This window comes from Pelophylax lessonae (genome assembly GCF_965119305.1).
Source record: "Pelophylax lessonae genome assembly, chromosome: 9".
Lineage (NCBI taxonomy): Eukaryota > Metazoa > Chordata > Amphibia > Anura > Ranidae > Pelophylax > Pelophylax lessonae.
In genome coordinates, this window is record NC_138776.1 from 224,485,759 (window position 1) to 224,508,377 (window position 22,619).

Below are 22,619 nucleotides of genomic sequence, written 5' to 3' on the forward strand. Positions count from 1 at the left end.
TAGAACCCCCAAACATTTTATATATTTTTTTAGCAGAGACCCTACAGAATAAAATGGCGATTGTTGTAATATTTTATGTCACACTGTATTTGCGCAGCAGTCTTTCAAACGCAATTAATAGACTTTAATGAATAAAAAAAAAAAAAAAAAAACACGTGACAGTAAAGTTATCCCAATTTTTTTTGTTACACAGAGAATCGTGAGCGAATTGTGATCTTTATTCCAAGCTAAAAAATCGTGATTCTCATTTTGGCCAGAATCGTGCAGCTCTACTCGGGAGCAAGCCTGCTATAGTGCTCCCATAGCAAGAGGCTTGCTGCTGGGCGCACTCGGCAGAAGAGAGGAGCAAGGACCACCAGCGGGAGACCCAAAATTAATAGGATCAAGGCTGCTCTGTGCAAAACCATGAAAAAAAAAAATCACAACCTTTACAATAACAGAACAATCTATCTAGCAAAAGTGGCAAACCACTGAACATTGAGGGGGTGCTTAGAATAATGAGCTTTTAATTTATATAGTTAAAACCTATATGCCAAAAGAAAAAAAAAAAAAATGTTGGTGTAACATTAAAAACAGGCATTCTATTGTTAACCACTAATGTAAAGTCCATCTAAACCAACTAGTTCATCTAACACAACCGTGGCCATAGCATGATAATGACAAAGGTATGCCATTTAAAGATCGAGTGCAGCCACCCTGAGGGTTAGTACACACGGGCCGAATGTTGGGCGGCATCAGCCACTTCAACACAAACCAGCCAAAATTTGGCTAGTGTGTACTGGAGTCAATCCAACAGAAGCTGGCCGAAGGGATATGACCAAAAAAGGTCTGCCAACCGGCTCCTGATCAACAAGCTTAGCCAATGGCATAGAGCACTAACCAGAGTGTTATGGCAGTGGGCTGTCACCATGTCACCATGTCAGAACACAATAGCAGGTGAGGGGGGAAAGCACTGCATGAACATCGGATAGTTAGTACAGCGGCTCCTCCTGAGCTGTCCGTTTTTTTTTTTTATTTGCTCAGCCCCGCTGGGTTGAACAAAAAAATAAAGCTACTGGTGCGTGCTAGGCTTAAGAAGGTGCGTTAATGACCGAATCACAGGATATAAAAAAAAAAAAAAAAAAAAAAAAAAGGGATTTTTGACTTACCGTAAAATCCATTTCTCTGATCCTCATTGACGGACACAGCTCCTTAATTTCTTAATCATTGGATTATACTGCCCCCTACAGGAGCAGGACACTAGGCAGAAAAAAGCTTGACTACGTCTATGGGACAGTCCCAGGGGGTATAGTCTCACTCTCAGCTATAGTCACTCAGTTTTGTTACAAGCAGTGTCAGAAGAAAACCATCTCCACAGAGGGGTGGGTTCTGTGTCCATAAATGATCAGAGAAATGGATTTTTAGTATTAAGTAAAAAATTCCTTTATCTTTCGTTCGCTGATGGACAGCTCCTTATCTTCTTGACCATTGGGATGTCCCAAAGCAGTGTCAAACATGAGGGGTTGGAACCGCAAGAAAAAATTCCCAAATCTAAACCGTTGCCAACCAGGTAACATGGAGCTCAACCATAAACAACTAGAGCTCACCCAAATAAAAAAAAAAAAAAAAATAAAAAAAAATACACCCTCAAAAGAGCACCAGGTCCTCTAAACAGCAAAACCTTACGGCCAAAAGAAGCATCTACAGATGCCAACACAAACACTTTACAAAAAAACTCTAAAAATGTGCACCGACAACCAGGTGGCCGCCTTGCAAACTTGCGTCACTAATGTTTGAAGACAGAAAGCACCCTAGTTGAGTGTGCCTAAGCAAGGAAAAGAGGAACCTGACCGCTGATGCAGTAGGCCTGAACCCTCCGTGAGTACAAATAGTGAGTCTGCCTTCCCGAAAGACTCCGTAGCTGCCAGGTACACCCCGATTGCCGCAACCACATCCCGGGAATGAAAGGCAATTTCTTTAGGATGTTTAGGCCTGGGACATAGTAAATGCAACACAATGTTTTAATTCAAATGGAAATCTGAGGCGACCTTTGGAAGGAACGACGGACAGGGACCAAGAACCATCTCATCTCTGTGATCCATCAGGTAAGGTGAACGAGAAGACAACGCCGATAGCTCAGACACCCTGCGCACAGCAGTAATGGCCACCTTCTGGGACAAAGTAAGCAGGTGAACCTCCTGAATATATTCAAAGGGAGGTTTCTAGGGAAATGACAACCAAATTGAGGTTCCACAGTGGCAAGGGAGACCGCAGTGGAGGAGCCAAATGTTGGAACGCCCTTGATAAAAAGGTATGCACCAAGAAATGTGTGGCCAATGGACATTGAAAGAAAACCGCCAAGACCAAAACCTGGCCCTTGATGGTACTCAAGATGAGCCGCTGCTCAACCTCTCGCTCCAGAAGGGGGAACCTCAAGAGACTCATACCACGCAATGTACGACAAACCTATCCTTCAGCACCTAGCTTTCAACAGACAAGCCGTTAAAGCCAGCAACTGTAAAGCAGGATGGAAGAGACAGCAGACCTTCCCTGAGAGGAAGTCTCAAGGAGCATCGGCGGCCAACCATACCAGATCGGCATGCACAGGAAGCCTTGTCCGCAGGTCTGAAGTGCTCGTTCGTGGCTTGCCAGACCAGGTCCTCTTGCAACGTCCGGTGGAAGCCCTGAAGGGCTTTGATCCTCTGTCTTGAGAGCCTGAGGGATGAAAAAAGCCTCCTATGAGTCGAGAAGAAGAATGGTCCACCTCTACGACAGGGCTCCTTGCTATTGGTAGCCTGCGGAAGAAGAGTACTCGTCCCCTCTGTGAGACCCTTAATGATGTCATCCAAGGAAGCTCCAAACAGGCCATCTGCTACAAGGGGAAGATCAGATAAGGCCTTCTTAGAAGTCTGGTCCACAGACCAGCATTTCAATCAGGTAATACGCCAAAGGACCACTGCTGATACAGAGCCTAGAATCAAAACGAGCCAAATCCAAGGAGGCATCACAGAAACTATAGCCCCTGGACCAACTGATCCGCCAACTCCACAAAGGCAGGGGGAGGTAGGTAATTTCCCCCCCCAGGTCCAGACGTAAAGGTTTAGCCTACTTTGTCAAAGTTTGTGACACAAGGGCAATAGAAAAATTCCGGCATAAGTGCCGAACCAGCCCCAGTGAACATATGGCGGCACAGAGACTCCGCCCGCCTATCGCCTGGATCTTTAAAGGCCGGGGACTCCACAACCAGAATTAAGGTAGCTTTATTTAACCTGGAAACCAGGAAGTCCACTACAGGTGGGACCGTCCACTTTTTAGGCAGGGAATTCTCATAAGGATACCGCATAGCAAAATGCTTAGGGACCACTAGAGGGCGTTTTGGACAACCCCACTGTTTTGTGACAATGTTGTCAAAGTAAGCGGAAAAGGGGAACACCCTCGCCGTTTTGGAGGGCCTGTGGATGCCAAAAGGGATTGGTGCCTCCAACGCAGCATCAGCCACATCCTTCATTTTTAAAGTTTCACACACCGACACCATCAGTGCACCCACCAGCGTCTTTTCATGCGCGCTAGAGGAGCAGAGGAATCATCCTCACTATCTGAGCACTCCTCAGGGTGTATGGACACAGTCCCAGTAGGGTAACTCGCGTCTGAAGCGGCCCGCCGTGACTCGGACACGCAGGCAGGGTACCCTGATGGATCGGCAGCGCTAAAAAAGAGCAGGTGCCCTACACAATGGCGGCGTGGCTGCCAACAAAAAAATTAGATTTTTGCCTTACCGTAAAAACCCTTTTCTCTGAGGTTCACTGACAGACATAGCTTCAATTCTTCAGACCACTGGGCTCTTGCTCTCTAGGAGTAGGACTAGGCGGAAACATTTTTGGTTACGCCCCTGGGGCAGTCCCAGGGGGTATACCATCACTTCCTGCTGTAGGACTTCCAGGTTATAACAAGCAGTGTCAGAAGAACAAATAACTCAACCCCAAAAGAGAGGCGGGTGCTGTGTCTGTTAGTGAACCTCAGAAAAAAGGATTTTACGCTAAGACAAAAATCCAGTTCTCTTTCGTTCACTGACAGACACAGCTTCAATTCTTCAGACCATTCGGATGTCCCAAAGCAGTATCAACATGAGGGGTGGGAAAAACCACAGCAAACGCAGGGGGCGTGGCTTGGACATGGCCGAGCGAGGACGCGCTTGCCTTGAGCTCCGGTCCAGCTCCTCTCCAGCCTTGCAAACTTTGATCCCCAACATACATTATGATCGCGACCAAAAAAGGGGAGAGCAAAGAGTGCTTCCAGGGCTACCAGATCGGCCACTACATCTAAAGAAATCAGTTTTTTTCCCTCTTTCAAGGCCGCCATCCCCTGCTTCCATACGGCGAAGCCGTGTGGCTCACCCTCTGCAGCCTCTGCCTCCCGGTGGCCTCTTCGGCATCGGAAACCGGACCTGACTTACCCATGCTCCCGAGCTCAGGTTTCCACTCTGATTCGCAGTGGTGTCCTCCTCAGCAAACCGAATCGGAACTCCATGCACTACTCCTTGCCCACCAAGGTGGACATTGAATCGCTGATAGGCCAAATAGAGGAGGCGCACCGGCGGGAACTTCAGGAGCTGACCAAAGAGATGCGCTTGGTCTCGGACCGTGGGGGGAAACCGCTCTCTGCGCTGGAGGGTCGCATCAAATCCCTGCAATCTCCCTAAAACTCCATATGGAGGACCGCAGCCGGCGTAACAATCTAAGGCTGCGGGGGCTGACAGAGGCCACCAGCGCAGAGGACCTTCGGGCGACTGCAATTAATCAAGAGGTGGCGGGCCCTGAAGCCCCCGGGAAATTAAGATTGACCGGATCCATAGGGCGCTGGGTCGAGGTCTCCTGATCCCAACAGTCCAAGGGATGTCGTCTACTGCAGTGGTCCTCAACTCCGGTCCTCAGGGCCCACTAACAGGCCAGATTTTAAGTATTACCTTGGGGAGATGCAGACTAGAGTACTGCAATCACTGAGCAGCAAATGATATCACCTGGGATGTATTTCAGTTATCTTGCAACCCTGGCCTGTTAGTGGGCCCTGAGGACCAGGGTTGAGGACCACTGGTCTACTGGATCCATCACTACTCTCACAAAAACATCGCGCGGAGGGCATGGAAGTCCGAGGAAGTAGAGTTCGATGGTGCAGTGATCAAGATTCTCCCGGACCTATCTAAGGCTACCCTGCAGCGCCCGAGGATGCCGAGACCGCTCCTGGAAGGGGCTCGTGCCCAGGGCTTCACCTACTGCTGGGGATACCTCCTTTCTGTGACTTTCCGCAAAGACTGTTATTCATTCGTCCTCCGTGCCCCCTCGGAACTGCTGTCACTTTTTGCTTTTCTAGATGTGGAGCCCTTTCCTGTCCCAGACTGGCTTCCCTTCATTCCCCGAATTCCAGGATCAGGCTCGACCTCCACCCCTTGAATAACCACCCCCCTAGGCCATAACGCACAGCGGCCCAGAGCGGTCTCTCCGGAGGCGACACGAGTCCTGATAACCTTAAAGTTAATGCCTTCTCTGTTTGCCACCCGGCTTCGCCTGCCGTCTACTAGCCCTGTGCCGCCGGGTATTCTCTGGATCCCCCTCAAGTACTGCTTCCCTAGGTCTCAGAGCTCTGCTCCCTACTTTGCCACGGTTTACTGCTTCTTGTTGTAATTACACACTGACCACTGTGTTCCCGCTGCTGTTTGCTTGGGGGCGCACTTTCCAGGAGATGGAATATCATCATTGACATGTAACTACCACGCGGCGGCTCCTAGTGTGTTGGCACAAGCTCAGTGTTGTCACTTTACTGCTTTTTGTGGACCCAGTACGTTCTCAGTCCTTATCACTTGTGAGTCCCTTTGCAACATTTGCCGATTGTTATTGCATGCACCCAACACCCTTGTTCTGGACATGCTGGCCTGCAGTGGTGGGTTTTGGGCGGGGTTGGAGGGGCAGATGCCACAACCTGGGAGAGACTTGTTACCAGTTTATTGGTGTTGGGCATCTGTCTCCTACTGTGCTCCTTCCAAATATTTTTTTTTGTTTTTTTAATTGTTTTATGTGTTTAAGGTTTTCTTGTTTATTTCAAATGGGATGTGTTCCTTATACCGGTTCCTGTTGGTTGGGCGGGTGGGTGCTTGCCATCAGTCCTTGCTAGGTGAGCGTGTTGCTGCTGCTCCTTGGGGCGCAGGGCTACGGGTCTCCAATGACGGTAACCACTGCTGGGGGTCTAGGTGCTGTTTCTGTGACACTAGTCGGGACCAGGCAGTTTGGGCTGGCCACTTATTAGTTGCTGTGCGTTTCCTCAGTTGCCTAACCAAGCTCTTCCCATTTTTTTACGTTTGTTTTGCTCGTTGCGGCATGGGGGGGACTGGACGGAGCGGGACCTCTCTTTGGTCATCTCCTTCCATGTCCCCACCTAGGCCGTGCACAAGGTTTTGCAGTTTAGGCAGCTGTGCACACTGCAAACTTGTGTTTGCGTCTGTTTTCCCCTTAGGGATCCTATCTCCCTAGCTTTCTTCTCTTTTCCTCAAGTTTTCCTTACCTTTCTCTTCTTCCTATTCGAGTGCATCGTTTCTACGGACTCCCCTTTTCCCCCCTTTCTCCCCCCCCCCCTCGGTGTTTTGTTATGGATGACCTTACCATTTTCTCCCTGAATGCTAAGGGTCTCAATATACAGAGAAGCGGCGCATGTTACTTAATGATTTCAAACACTTGAGGGTCGCAATAGCCCAACTCCAGGAGACCCATTTTAGGACTGGTAAGACTCCTATACTTAAAAACAGATGCTATCCTTTTGGTTACCTCTCGACTAATGCCGACTCCAAATCCCGGGGGGCCTCTATCCTCATTTCTAGCACTGTCCCAGTGGTCCTATAAGGACTTGCTTTTAGATCCAAATGATCGCTTTGTCCTCGTGAAGGGCCTCATAGGAGATGTCTTGGTTACTATGGCTTCTGTCTATGCACCCAACTCGCAACAAGACGCATTCATCTCCCACACCTTAGACTGGCGGACTTTCGAGAGGGCCAGTTGATTGTTGGCAGGGATCTCAATGTTCCCCTGGTACCTTCTGTGGACACTTCCTCGGGGATTACAGCGATACCTCCCCAGGGCAACAAAATAATCCACCGATCCTAACATAAGTCACAACTGACTGACATTTGCCATCTACACCACCTGAGCAAGAGGGACTTTACGTTCTTTTCGACCCCACACCAGGTGTACTCCAGAATTGATTATTTCCTTGTGACTCACAACCAACTTCACGCCGTCACTCACACTTCCATTGGTAGCATCACATTGTCTGATCATTCACCCGTTCTTATGTCCTACAGCCTGGGTGAGGCCTCTTCGGTCTCCTCCAGAGTGTGGAGGTTAAACAAGAGCCTCTTTCAGCGACCGGATGTTTTAACTGATGTTACCAATGAACTACAAACCTATTTTCAGATTAATGACACCACGGACTAACATGGGCACTCTTTGGGAGGCCCATAAATCCGTTATACGGGGTGTTTTGATTAAACATGGCTGACACATCAAAAAGGACCGCGAGAGCCTCCTTCAATCTTTACTCGCCAAACTTCACATTGCGGAGGCTCGCCATAAACATGCCCAAACCCCGACCTCCACACAGGAATTAGTTCTACTTCGCAAGCAAATTATGGACATTCTACAATGTAAGGCTAAGGCCGCTATTCAGTGGGGCAGAAAAATAGGTTATGAACTCGGGGACAGGTGTGGCAAAGTTTTAGCAAACGCATTGAAGGATCTCAGATCTACCTCTTACATACCGCATATACTGTCTCCTCAAGGCAAGAAACTGTCTTTACCTAAACAATTAGCACACACATTTAAGGACTTTTTCGACGTATAACCTCTCTGATTCTCCCCCTTGCTCTTTGCAGGTGGAGGATTATATCCAGTCCTCCCTCCTCCCCCTGCTGCCAACGGCCGTTCTAGAAGCCCTTGACAACCCTATTACCCAACAATAAATCTTACAGGCCCTCAAATCTATGAAGCCGGGGGAAGGCTCCCGGCCCAGATGGCTTTACCCACCAGTATCTCCCTGTTCGCCCTGCTTGGCCCATACTTGGTGAAACTATACAATGAGGCTGATTCTTATCCTGTTTTTCTTTTCCAATATGTTTATTGGTATTTATGATAAACAGGTTACAATTCCACAAATGAGCAAAGGTAGGTACAGGTCATGTAACATACAAAAGATCTTTATCTTAATGAAACTAAACATAACACAGGTCCATTAACTCTGACATGGTATATTCCGTGTGAACCTCTTCTGGTCTCTCAAACTGGCCGGGAAGTCCACCATGGTGAACAGCAAAGAGTTAAGTACTCAACAGGGTAACTACTTCAGAAGAGAGGGGAAGACCTGACCTTAGAGATTCATTGGAGGGGGGGGGGGGGAAAGGTACGCCAGCACTTAACAAGGGAGAGTCATCAGGCGTATTTAGATGTCCATATTGACCAATTACTATCAAAACAGGCGGATGCGGAGGCATTGATCGCCAATGCTCGCTTGAGTTGGTGATGGGTGTTGACTGTGCTTATTAGTTCTGGTAAAGTAGGGGGTGCAGCCCGATCTCCACTTTCTTAGGATGAGATTGCGGGCCACCAGGAGGACATGGGTCACCACAGGTCTAATGGGGCTCGGGTAGGCTTCAATGCCAATATGCAGAACTGCCAAGGTGGGATTGGGAGATTTTAAAATACCTGTTGTGGTAGCCAAAAGTTGAAAGATGAGCCTCCAGTAAGTGGAGAGAACTGGGCAACTCCATAGAATGTGTAGCAGTGACCCGTGTCCTCCACAGTTGCCCCAGCAATTTGTGGGGGAATTGGGAAACATTTTGGCAAGTCTTGATGGAGTATAATACCATCTGTGGATTATCTTAAACATCTCCCAATGATTAACACAGTGGGAGTGAGTGGATCGCCCGTATGGATGTTTGCCATTGGTGCCAGGACACTGGAGTCTGTAGGTCTCGCTCCCACAGTTCCATAGGTTTTGACTCAAGGGGTGCCTGTTTGTTATGGAGGAGGTCATAGAAAAGGGATATGCCTTTAGTGCAGTTGGAGGGGCTGAAAAAAAAAAATTGAGTGAGCCCCAGGGTGAAGGGTATTCGTGGGGACAGGTGTTTCAAAAGAAAGTGGTGTATTCTGAGGTACGTAAATTGTAGGGAGGCAGGAAGGCCGAATTCTGAGTGTAGGGTAGTCCATGTTTTAAGGGAGGTGTGATCCCAGAGCTGTTGTATGGAGGTGAGGCCATGGGTCTGGAGCGGTGTCGTGTTTAGAGAGGGGATTATGCTACTGAGTATATGGAGGTGCATTGTAGGAAAGGGACAGGCCGGCTGGGAGGGTGGTTGTGCTTATAGATGTCTCCAGGCCAGGAGGGAAAGCTTGAGGGGGGTTGGCATAGGTTTAGTGTCCCAGGGTCTCCACAGATCACTTAGCAGCAGTGTGCGGAGTCTGAGTGTGGGTGCCAGATGTGTTTCTATATTGAGCCATAAACGGATCATCATCTGCGTTGAACCAGTGTTTCAGTGGGTCTAGTTTAGTGGCCCAATAGTAGCCATACAGATCAATTGAGCCCATGCCTCCTACTGATTTGTGTTTGATCAGGGTGGAGTGTGGGCACCCGGCCCTCTTCTCCCCCCCCCCCCCCACATAAATGAGCGCAGTATCTTTGTTAGCTTGTGGAGGTGTGAACGGGGTGTCGGTATTGGCAGAACTCGGAACATATAAAGTATTTGTGGGAGTATCATCATCTTCAGGGCTGCCAGTCTCCCTGACCAAGTGAGTTTGTGTCGTGACATTTACGTTAGCTGTTTCGTGATAGAAGAAATTAGTGGTTCAAAGTTCGATTTTTGGTATGGAAGCGAAGGAAGTATTGAGTAGTAGACCTAAGTAAGGGATTCCGGACTGGCTCCATTTGAATGGGAGTTTTTGCTGGAGTTTGGAGCTGAGAAGAGGGGGGGGGAGGGACGCCCAGGTCCAGTATAAGGGATTTGGAGTGGATAGCCTTGTAGTAGGAGCCCGAATTAAATTGTTTGAGAAGGGCGTGGGCGTGCGGGAGAGAAGATTGGGGTTCGGAGAGGGATAGTAAACCATCATCCGCAAACAGGGTGACTGAGTGGGAATGATGCGGGAAGCTAAATCCAAATTATCCAAGATTTTTTCCGCTAGGGGCTCTACGAGATTGAAAATGATGGACGGGGCAACCTTGTCGCGTACCATTTGTAATAATTTAGAGCAGTGGTTCTTAACCTTGTTGGAGGTACTGAACCCCACCAGTTTCATATGCGCATTCACCGAACCCTTCTTAATTGGAAAAATAAAATGATTTTTTCAAATTCAAAACATAGGTATACATTATATTATTTTAGGTATATATTTATACATAGGTGAACAAAATGAACAAAACCATTAAAGAACAAAACCATTAAGAACAAAACCATTAAGAACAAAACCATTAAGAACAAAACCATTAAGAACAAAACCATTAAAACATGATTTTCACAGTGGCCAGTGTGCCCCCTTTCAATGCACAGTGACCAGCGTGCCCCCTTTCAATGCACAGAGACCAGCGTGCCCCCTTTCAATGCACAGAGACCAGCGTGCCCCCTTTCAATGCACAGAGACCAGCGTGCCCCCTTTCAATGCAGAGATCATCATTCGTGCCCCCTTTCAATGCAGAGACCAGCGTGCTGTGTGCCCCCTTCAATGCAGAGATCATCACGCCCCCTTCAATGCAGAGATCATCATGCCCCCTTCAATGCAGAGTGAACAGCGTGCCAACTTGCCATGCCCCCCCCCCCCCCGGGACCAGTGCACTTGACTAACCTGTTGTAGCGGCGGCTTCTTCTCTTCAGTCCCCGCATCTCCTTGAGTCCTCCCGCCTCCTCCTCGGCCAATGCCAGGAGGAGGATCCGTGTGACAATAGCGAATTTTCATTTGCTATTGTCACACAATGGGTGGTCCAAAACGGGCCCACCCTTTCCTACTAGAGCCGAATTGTAATAGGTGGGAAGTCGGGGACTGTCTGGGAGGTAGCGGCCTGAAGGAGAAAGGGTAACGTCACTGGTTGCTAGACGCCAAGAGGCTCTAGCCTAACCAGTGCGGGCTCCGGCCACCTCCCTGCAGAGAGAGAGCGCCAACAGAGGACAGAGAGAGCAGCAGAGCGGGCAGCGGATGAGGAGGATGATATACAGATGGTCACAACTCACAAGGCGGTTCTGCGAACTTCCAAATATTTAGTAACCGGTTCTGTGGAACCGGTGTGGCGTGTCATCACGAATCATATGAGTCGGGTGTGCCTCCGCCGAACCCGCAAGACTGACTCACCGAACCCCTGGGGTTTGATCGAACCAAGGTTAAGAACCACTGATTTAGAGAGTAGCCCCGAGGCGAGTACTCGGGCCGAGGGACAGGCATATAGCGCTCATATAGCTGACAGTATCGGACCCGTAAACCCAAATTTCAACAATACATGGTGCATATAGGTCCAATGGACCCTATCAAACGCCTTCTCCGCGTCCACTGAGAGAAGCAGAGAAGGTTGTGTATTGTCTCTTAAGTCTGGCACCTTGTTGGATAAGTATACCCCTCATGTATGCCTTATGGGCATTCCATAGAGTGTAGGGGCTGGAGACTGAGTCTACATTGGTGTTGAAAAAGTCCCTGAGATGTTAGGAGATTAATTTGGAGGTGACAGGGTCTTGCAGAAGTTTAGTGTTGCAGCCCCAGATGGGGTTTGAGGTGGAAAAAGCCCCCAACGAGATACTCAAGGTAATAGAGTGGTCCGACCACAGTATGTCTTGTATGGTGCAAGAGGAGACCTTTTGGAGGAATCATTGGTCCATCAGAAACAAGTCAATGCGTGAGTAGGTACAATGTCTGGGGGAGAGGTAAGTGTAGTCTCTCTCGTTCGCATGGGAGCACCTCCAGATATCGTAAAAACTTTCCGTGTGGAGGAGTCCACTAAGCGAGGTGGGCCTTTTGGTACGGGGTGATGAGGAGTACAGCTGAGGGTCCGCATATTAGAAGACCGCCAGATTGGACTGCCTTTATCTTCATGAAGAGCCGCCGGAGAAAACGCAATTGGCGGCTGTTCGGGGCATACAAAGTGACAAGTCTGCAGGGATGTGAATTAATATCGCAGGTGACAATTAGGTATCTGCCATTAGGGTCGGCAATAGTTTGTCGAGGTTGAAAGTCTAGTGTCTGATAGCCAGCAATACACCCCTTTTCTTCACTGGGGCGTTGGTGGAAAAGACATGAGGGTAGCGCACATGGGAGCACTTTGGGGGGGTCCGATGCTCGGAAATGTGTCTCTTGGATGAATAGTACATCGGCCTGGGCTTTAACGGCCTCTTTCCACATGGAATAGCGCTTAGCTGGGTGATTCAACCCTTTGACGTTTAAGGACAGGCAGTTAATGGGCAGCATGGTGGTGGGGGGAGGTGTAAGCTGTGTGTGCACCGTACTTACAGTTCTGATAATCTCAGAGGGAAATCAGTGGCAGGTGTTGAGAGACATACCAGAGGCTAAAGAAGGAGTGGTGCTTGGCGATAGAGGACAATGTTTCTTCGAGGCTCCGTGTGGATAGCTGGAGCCGAGGATCGGATACTTCGGAGGGTCTCGTGAAGGTGATGCTGCGTACTGGGGAAAGCACAAGGGGGGGGGGGGGGAATAGAGAGGGAGAGAGGGGAAACAAAACAAAAGCAAACAAAGCATTATGCCAAAAAAGGACCTCGGGGGGGGGGGGGTCCATTGAGCATTGACAACTGCTGGAGGTTGAGAGGGGTAGTGAACTGGGTGGTAGCAGTTCCGTCAGGGGAGGAATCCTATGTGAATGTGGTCGTGGCGGAGATGGCGCCTCTTCAGGTACGTTGCTTTTTGGTAGTGGAGCGCTTATGCGAGACCCTTTGCCATTCAGTGCCGATTCTATGGGGACCGGGGTCTCCATCTTCGTGGGGGGGGTCCAGGACATGCATGCCTTCCTGAATGGTGGAAACAGAAGTGGTGGTGCCGTTATGGGTTATGCTCAGAGTGGCGGAATACTTCCACTTGTGTGGAATCTGATGGTTACGGAGTGCCTTGGTGATTGTGGCCACGTTCCGTTGACACTGAAGCGTGTGCCTGGACAGGTCAGGGAGTATTTGAGGAAAAGCGTAAATCAGACAATACTGACCCCAAGGGGCCACCAGAGTTGTCTGCGGCGTCAGCCAGAGGATCCCGAAACCGTGACACGAACCTCTGCACCTTCCTGTTGAGATGGGAAGCCAGCAGGTCCACATGGGGGGGTCCCCCACCGAAGACATTTGATGGAAAAGCCCCCGGGTGAAGTGACCATTGTGCCAGATCCAGGGCACCCTTTGTGCCCCCTTGATTGAAATATGCCACAGCCGTAGCATTGTCCGATTATATTTGCACAGGGCGACCCTGCAGACGGTTCGTCCACTGATACAGTCTTTTCGCCCGAAAATTCCAGGATGTTTAATTGCAGAGTTCATAAACATTTTTACCAATAAAATTCCATGACTTTTCCATGACTTCACGTAAATATTCATGACCTAAAGTTTCATGAAATGTCTATGTTAACATGTTAAATAAGAAGAAAATTCATGTCACACACAGCATATTTTTACTAAAATAAATGACAAGCTTTGTAGTGAACAGTACCTCTGCAGTTAGGGTTTCGTTTCTGGATACAGCGTGACTCAAAATGGTCCCTTGTTTTACAGTGGATGAGATAGAAGCACCGCTGCCACAGCTGGGAGCCGGTGTCACTTCAGGCGCACGGGTGAAAAAGCCAACGATCAGATTGGAAGCTGTCGAGCACGCAAGGCTGCAGACTGGTGGCTTTGCACCTTTAGCGTGGCTAGACAGCGCTGCCTCTCCCATGTTCAAAATGTCAAACGTTTTATGATACACACTGTACATTTAGCACGTCCCGGGTCCTGTTCTTTCCCCAGCCACCTCTCATACTTTTCATCATGAAGCCATACATTTTAAAGCTGGCATTGCTATCCTGTGAACACACTAACTTTACCTGAAACTGTGTTACCCCCATAAAGTTAACTTGTAATTTGACCAATATACTGCAACTGAAGAAAGAAGAAGATTAATGGCCGCTCCTGCTTGGGGATAAAGCTTCAGTTCAGGCAGTCATGATGGAGGTGCACCCGGACTGGTATGGATGGCAGTGTCAGATGCACAAAATGTGGCGCTTACTCTTTAGGCCCAAGCCACAGTCATGATGGAGGTGCAGATGGACTGGTATGGATGGCACAGATGCACAAATGCGGCACTTACTCTTGTCTGTACTCAGGGGTCAAGTCCTGGGAAAAAAAAAGTGTGGGGCTGTGGACATGATACAGGAGGTGTTCAGGGGCTGTGGACATGATACAGAGATGGTCACAGGCTGCAGACATGGTACAGGAGATGGTCAGAGACTGCGGACATGGGAGAAGAGATGGTCAGAGACTGCAGACATGGGAGAAGAGATGGTCAGAGACTGCAGACATGGGAGAAGAGATGGTCAGAGACTGCAGACATGGGAGAAGAGATGGTCAGAGACTGCAGACATGGGAGAAGAGATGGTCAGAGACTGCAGACATGGGAGAAGAGATGGTCAGAGACTGCAGACATGGGAGAAGAGATGGTCAGAGACTGCAGACATGGGAGAAGAGATGGTCAGAGACTGCAGACATGGGAGAAGAGATGGTCAGAGACTGCAGACATGGGAGAAGAGATGGTCAGAGACTGCAGACATGGGAGAAGAGATGGTCAGAGACTGCAGACATGGGAGAAGAGATGGTCAGAGACTGCAGACATGGGAGAAGAGATGGTCAGAGACTGCAGACATGGGAGAAGAGATGGTCAGAGACTGCAGACATGATACAAGAGATGGTCAGAGACTGCAGGCATGATACAGGAGATGGTCAGAGACTGCAGACATGATACAGGAGATGGTCAGAGACTGCAGACATGATACAGGAGATGGTCAGAGACTGCAGACATGATACAGGAGATGGTCAGAGACTGCAGACATGATACAGGAGATGGTCAGAGACTGCAGACATGATACAGGAGATGGTCAGAGACTGCAGACATGATACAAGAGATGGTCAGAGACTGCAGACATGATACAAGAGATGGTCAGAGACTGCTGACATGATACAAGAGATGGTCAGAGACTGCCGACATGATACAAGAGATGGTCAGAGACTGCCGACATGATACAGGAGCTGGTCAGAGACTGCCGACATGATACAGGAGCTGGTCAGAGACTGCCGACATGATACAAGAGATGGTCAGAGACTGCCGACATGATACAAGAGATGGTCAGAGACTGCGGACATGATACAAGAGATGGTCAGAGACTGCAGACATGATACAAGAGATGGTCAGAGACTGCGGACATGATACTGTATAAGCACATTCATGTATTGATCCCACAGAGCTACCAATGCATCTGTCCAAGGGTCTTTTGCCCCTACTGCTAACCTGTCTAGTTTGTTAGAAGTGAAAACAGAAGATCTATATCTGACATTCCCCAACTTTGGCAGATCTGTTGAAAGATATCTGGATGAAAGGCCTACTTTTTGATTCAGAATTTTTCTGCCGGGATAATCCACTTTCCAGTTTTCTTCCCCTGGTATGTATACTGTGGACAGAACAGGTAAATTACTTTCTGGCCAATTTAGAATGAAGAAAACATCTAGTACTGCTGCCATACACTTGGAGTGGCTAGTATTCCAGGCAAAAATGGCAGAATCAGAAAGATTCCAGTCTGAAATTGTGATGGATAGGTTGGAGACAAATTCCGAATGTGACTTGGCAAGGAGATCATCCAGGTATCCTACTATTGATATCCCTCTCTAATTTAAAGGTGGCCAAGACTGGCACTAATGTTTTGATATACATCAGGGGAGCCATGGTTAACTAAAAGGCAAAGCTGAAAATCTTTGGTGCTCCTCTTCCAATGCAAAGCGGAAGAACTGCTGGTGACCCTTGATAATTGGTACATGAAGGTATGTATCCTTGATGTCTACATATGCCAGGAGGTTTCCCTGATGCAGGAATACCACTACTGAAGCGATCAACTTCATCTTGAACTTTTGGATTTTGACCAGCTTTGACTTTTTATTGAAAGGGGATTCCTCCAGTTTTTAGAGGTTTGAGGAAAACCCCTAACATTTTTGGGGCCAAGAGTCCCTTGATAGCCAAATGCAAGTCACACAACCTGTGAGGAGACAAGCACAGGTTGGAGGTGAAAACCCTCTGCAGAGGAGGTGCATGGTATCGGATTTTACTCTCCAAGGATACCACTTTTTGATACATGAGTTAGCCAATAATTTGAAAATACAAACCCGATTCCAAAAATATTGGGACACTGTACAAATTGTGAGTAAAAGAAGAATGGACCAATTTACAAATCTCATAAAAACTTATATTTTATTCACAATATAATATAGATAAATCAAATGTTGAAAGTGAGACATTTTGAAATGTCATGCCAAATATTGGATTTCATGAGAGCTACACATTCCAAAAAAGTTGGGACAGGTAGCAATAAGAGGCCGGATAAGTTAAATGTACATATAAGGAACAGCTGGAGGATCAATTTGCAACTTATTAGTTCAATTGGCAACATGATTGGGTATAAAAAGAGTCAGAGTGACAGTGTCTTTCAGAAGTCAAGATGGGCAGAGGATCACCAATTCCCCCAATGCTGCGGAGAAAAATAGTGGAGCAATATCAGAAAGGAGTTTCTCAGAGAAAAATTGCAAAAGAGTTTGAAGTTCTCATCATCTACAGTGCATAATATCCAAAGATTCAGAGAATCTGGAACAATCTCTGTGCGTAAGGGTCAAAGCCGGAAAACCATACTGGATACCCGTGATCTTCGGGCCCTTAGACAGCACTGCATCACATAAAAGGAATGCTACTGTAATGGAAATCACATCATGGGCTCAGGAATACTTCCAGAAAACCTTGTCGGTGAACACAATCCATCGTGCCATTCGCCATTGCCAGCTAAAACTCTTTAGGCCAAAAAAGAAGCCATATCTAAACATGATGCAGAAGTGTAGGTGTTTTCTCTAGGCCAAGGCTCATTTAAAATGGACTGTGGCAAAGTGGAAAACTGTTCTGTGATCAGACGAATCAAAGTTTGAAGTTCTTTTTGGAAAACTGGGACGCCATGTTATCTGGACTAAAGTTCAGAAGCCTACATCTCTGATGGTATGGGGCTGCATGAGTGCATGTGGCATGGGCAGTTTACACATCTGGAAAGGCACCAACAATGCTGAAAGGTATATCCAAGTTATAGAACAACATATGCTCCCATCCAGACGTCGTCTTTTTCAGGGAAGACCTTGCATTTTCCAACATGACAATGCCAGACCATACTGCATCAATTACAACATCATGGCTGCGTAGAAGAAGGATCCAGGTACTGAATGGCCAGCCTGCATTCCCGACCTTTCACCCATAGAAAACATTTGGCGCATCATAAAGAGGAAGATGCGACAAAGAAGACCTGTAGGCAACTAGAAGCCTACATTAGACAAGAATGGGACAACATTCCTTTTCCTAAACTTGAGCAACTTGTCTCCTCAGTCCCCAGACGTTTGCAGACTGTTATAAAAAGAAGAGGGGATGCCACACAGTGGTAAACATGTCCTTTTACCAACTTTGAGATGTGTTAATGCCATGAAATTTAAAATCAACTTATTTTTCCCTTAAAATGTTACATTTTCTCAGTTTAAACATTTGATATGTCATCTATGTTGTATTCTGAATAAAATATTGAAAAATTTGAGACTTCCACATCATTGCATTCTGTTTTTTTTCACAATTTGTACAGTGTCCCAACTTTTTTGGAATCGGGTTTGTACATGAATTTGTCCACCGACCTTGAGCTGGACAGGAGGAAGAAAAGCGTAATGAAAAAGAAGGGACAAGCTTTTCCACAGACTTGGCAGGTTTGAGATGCCAGGGCTCTATGCCCCCTGAGGAGGTAAAGGGCTTATATGCAACTTAGATCAATTGTGCAAAGTTCTTTGTAAAAAAAAAAAAAAACCAGTAATAATAATAAATAATAATAATAATACCCTAACAACATACTCGGGTGCCTCCATTTTGTGGGATCCACTTGCTCAGCGGGTATCACACTGCTGAGAAGGTGGATGACAGGTCTGTCTTCGCTCACTTTGCAGAGCGGAGACGGACACAATCCCGTTTTCCCCTATAGGGAAATTGGGTGACAACGGACCGCCTGTCTGTTTTCATCTGATCCGCCAGATGGATGAAAAATAGGACCTCCATCTGTCTGGATTTTGCAGACAGGATCAGACCGTGGCGGATGTCAGCAGACATGTCTGCGCTGACATCTGCCACTCCATAGGGGAGATTGGAGGGTGTCTGCCTGAAAAACTGACAGGCGGACATGATCAGACAGCCCATGTTAAAGGGCCCTCAGGCCCCTTTCATTTCAGCAGTTCAGTCACGTTTAAAAAGGATGAAGTTTACATCAATTTTTATATTCACTACCAATACAAAAATGGACCGTTTATCCGTTTACATCAGTTTTTTGCCCATTCCGTTTTCTAACATGGAACAAAAATAGGGTTTTCATGTGTTTAAAAAAAAAAAAAAAAAAAGACGTTGACGGATGCGGATGTAAATAGATGATCACATATATACATCTGTTTTTCCAAAGAGATGCATTGAGATCTGTTTTTCATTTGTCAACGGAGAGATAAACTGACAAACGGCCGCATGTGTGAATGGGGCTCCTTTCACACATGCGGTCTGTTTATCTGTTCATTTCTTTACTGTATCAACTGTCCAATTTCTGCAGGTGTCGATAGACACAAGATCCTGTGTACCCACAATGCAAAAATTAATGTACTGCCCTAAAACGCAAAGAACAAAATGGGGCAAAAACAAACACTCTCAAAAGCTGCTTCCTCCAACTAACAAAAGAAATATACATTAATTAATTAAAAATAATTATACACTGGCAGTTTTCATTACCTGCTGGTGACGGGTGAGGGTGCCATTGGCTTGAGTGGAAGTGACCTCCTGAGGTGTCACCCACACCCGGTCCAGCTGAGCAGTGACGTGTCTCCTCTCTTCTTCCAGAGCACGAGACAGCAACTCAAACTGTGCTTCCTGTGCTCTCACCGAGGCCAAGATACTGGCCGGAGTCTCAGAATCATCCATAGAAACAGGAAAGAGAACCCAAACTGAAGGAGAGATCATACACAGCAGAGGTGGATGGGGGGACAGAAAGACAGAGTGACAAAAAGAAAGGGGGGGGGGGGGACAGACACCAAATTAAAACCAGCAAAAAAGAGACAGTCCCAAAAACCAAAAGATGATTATTTTCACAGCAGATTGTTTCTAAAGGGAAGCTATAATGGTTTTGGGTCAATATATACACTTTGTTAAAATTTTGTTTTCAAACCGACATTGGAAATTTTAGATTATATATTTTTAAACAAATTCTCTAGCTTTTGAAAAATAACGGTTTGCAAAAAATAAATACATGACGAAGATTTCCATATCACTAAAAGGTCAAAGGTTATTTATTGGGATAGCACATCAGTCTCCATTAGGGCACTGCCTTTTATGGAAACCTGGGACTAAGCCAGCCACTGGGTTGAAGTAATTGTGTAAATTACAGTGAGTTAATAAACTCAAAAAAAAAATATATGTTTTTAAATCTCATTAATTCAGTTTGGACCAAGAATGAAAGAATATACACAAAACCATTATAAAGTCCCTTTAAACAAAGAAAAATGTACATATTACTTTAAATCTTTGCAACCCAGGTGTGAAAAAGACAGAGATAATAATTCCAAAGACTATCTCAAATTGTTCAACTAGAGTGAGAAATCCTTAACCAGTTTGGCTCCAAAGCAATTTATTTTTTTTTTTTTATCATATACATGTAAAAAATTGGATTTTTTTTACTTACCGTAAAAGTCTGAGTCCACCGACGGACGTAGCTGCTGCTTTAAATCACAGACAGATGGGTAATAAGGCCCTCCCACTAGGAGTGACCAGGTAGAGCCAAAGGCTTTGACACGCACGGGGGGGGGGGCTCCCTGGGTTATTACCATTGGCCTCACTGTTGCATCTTCAGTTTAGTTGCAAGCAGTGAATAATTGCCAAAACCCAACATCAGAGAAGAGGGGTGGGAGCTACGTCCGTCGGACTCAGAGAAATAGATTTTACGGTAAGTAAAAAATCCCATTCCACCGACGGACTTAGCTGCTGTTTTAAAATCATAGAGGGTTCAAAAGCAGTAACCACTGAGGGGTGGGTAAAGGACAAACTTAAAAGAATGCAATTCCCACAGCTAACATAGCCAACTATATAACATGGAGCCCAACAAGCAACTGGGGCTCAATTGTAACAAAACCATAAAGGAGAAGGAAAAGTAGACTGCTCCTTTTAAATGGCGGCCTGCAAAATCCTGCGGTCAAAGGACCCATCCGAGGATGCTAACACATCCACTCTGTAAATATTGGGCATGTGTACATACGTTCACCCAGTGGCCGCCTTGCAAACCTGCATCGCTGACGCCTGATGGCGGAAAGCCCAAGAGGCACTCAACGCCCAAGTAGAGAGCCGTGACAGGGAAAGGAGGAACCTTGCCCTTAAGAGAATATGCCTTCACCACGTCTGTCTGATCGATCAAGAGATGGTTGCCGCAGACGCAGCCTGACCCTTACAGGGTCCATCCGTATTCTCAGAGTCCCGAAAGGACTCAGTAGTCTCCAGATACACCTGTATTGCCCGAACCACATCCAAGCAATGCAAGGCAATTTCCTTAGGATGTGAAGGTTTCAGACAGAGTGATGGAAGCACTAGGTCTTTGTTCAGATGTCTGAAACTACCTTTTAGGCCATAACACTACCTTATCCCTGTGTATTACCAGATAAGGAGAGCGGCAAGATAGCGCCGCTAGTTCAGAAACCCTGCACGTAGAAGTGAGCCACCGGGGCGTGGCCTGGAGCAGCATGCAGTAGGACGCAAGTGAGAGGAGCTCCGCCGGCCGTTTCTCCTGCACCTCAAGATCCTGTACCCTAGCATCCTGGACTGCCTCCTCTTGAGCCTCCTGACTCCCTGTAGACACCCCGCAGCATGTCGCCGCCCAAAAAAAATAAAAAAATTGGCGGACACCACCGCCAAGCTGGGCAAATTCCGCCGCCTGGATAAGGAATCACAGGCCCAAGATGGCGGCGCAGCGGGAGCAGAGACAGCGAAGGTCATGGAGGCCATTTCACAATGCCAAGCATCCCTCACCTCCAAAATTGAGGAGGTGAAAATTGACATATCCTTGGTACGCAGGACCTCCAGAAGGTGAGAGAGAGGGTCACGGAGGCAGAGCAGCGGATTAGTGGGGTTGAAGATTCCCTGCTCCCCCCACAGCTAGCCTCAGACAATCTCCAGCTACAAGTTGCCAAACTACTATTGAAGCAAGATGATATGAAGAATAGGCTGCGGAGATGCAATATTAGGCTGATAGGCCTGCCTGAGGGAGCTGAGGGGTCTCACCCTTCAGACTTTTTTGGAGCAGTTACTGATGACACTTATGGCCGGGAGGCCTTCTCCCCCACCTTTGTGATAGAGAGGGCACACCGCCCCTCTGGCAGACCACCGCCTCAGGGGGCACCCCCCCCCCCGCACCTTTATAGCAAAGCTCCTCAATTTCAGGGACAGAGACACCGTCCTTAGACTCGCCAGAGAAAAGGGCAACATCCCTTTTGGCAATGGGAGACTTGCCATGTTCCCCGACATCTCAGCCGAGGTCCAGAAAAGGCGAAAAACCTTCATCGAGGCTAAACGCAGGCTCCGTATAAAGCACATTAAGTACGCCATGCTGTATCCTGCCCGCCTTCGTGTAGAGGGTGAAGACAGAGTGCATTTTTTTTGACGACCCAGAGGCAGCTATATCCTGGCTGGAACACCTTGAGGCGCGAGCCTGATTGTAACTCAAGACTCCCCCCTTTGGATTTGCCTGATCTACCATTCCAGAACCTGACCTCTATATCTCTGATATAGTTCTCCTGTATGACTGCTTTGGCCTGACCTGGCTGCACCAGTTATCTCCCTGTCCCCGCTATTGATGACTGTCTGCTGCTGTCCTGGCTCCCCCAGCGAGGTTCATCAACCCCCCCCCCTTTTTTTTTTATTCACCCTGCTGGGTGCACTCGCCTTTCTCTCATCCCTCATTCAGCCTTACCCACCCGACAGGGGAACAACCCTCTCTGCAAGCCGACGGAGCATCCACACCATTTTGCCCCTTATGTGTGATTCCATCCCCCCCCCCCCTATATTTTTCTTCTTTTTTATATCCTTCCCATCCCTAATTTTTCCCCAGTGATGTGTCCTGCTCGCATGCCATGCTACCCAGCGAAGTTTCGCTCCGCAAGTTTGCCTACCTGCCAACCACCCTTCTGTCACTGAGGTAGGTGACAGGGCTTGTTTTTCTTCTCTGACCCCTGCTATCTTCAAAGTTTTTTTGCCCCTGTGCAATTTTTCCTTTTATGTTGGACCCCTTCAACCCCCCCCCCCCCGGGGATTTTTAAA

The 22,619-nt window shown here is 47.5% G+C and overlaps 1 protein-coding gene across 5 annotated transcripts in view; it reads right to left on the reverse strand.

The window, feature by feature from the left end:
* LOC309562497 (catenin delta-1-like) overlaps positions 1-22,619 on the reverse strand; it is a 707,773-nt gene that overhangs the window by 613,489 nt on the left and 71,665 nt on the right. For 4 of the 5 annotated variants that reach the window (XM_082266730.1, XM_082266729.1, XM_082266728.1 and 1 more), the window contains exon 2: positions 19,053-19,264. The exons of the other annotated variant lie outside the window; for it this stretch is intronic. In XM_082266730.1, the coding sequence (XP_082122856.1) occupies positions 19,053-19,241 (189 nt within the window). In that variant the 5' untranslated portion in view covers positions 19,242-19,264. The remainder of the gene's footprint in view (positions 1-19,052; positions 19,265-22,619) is intronic. 5 annotated transcript variants of the gene reach the window in all.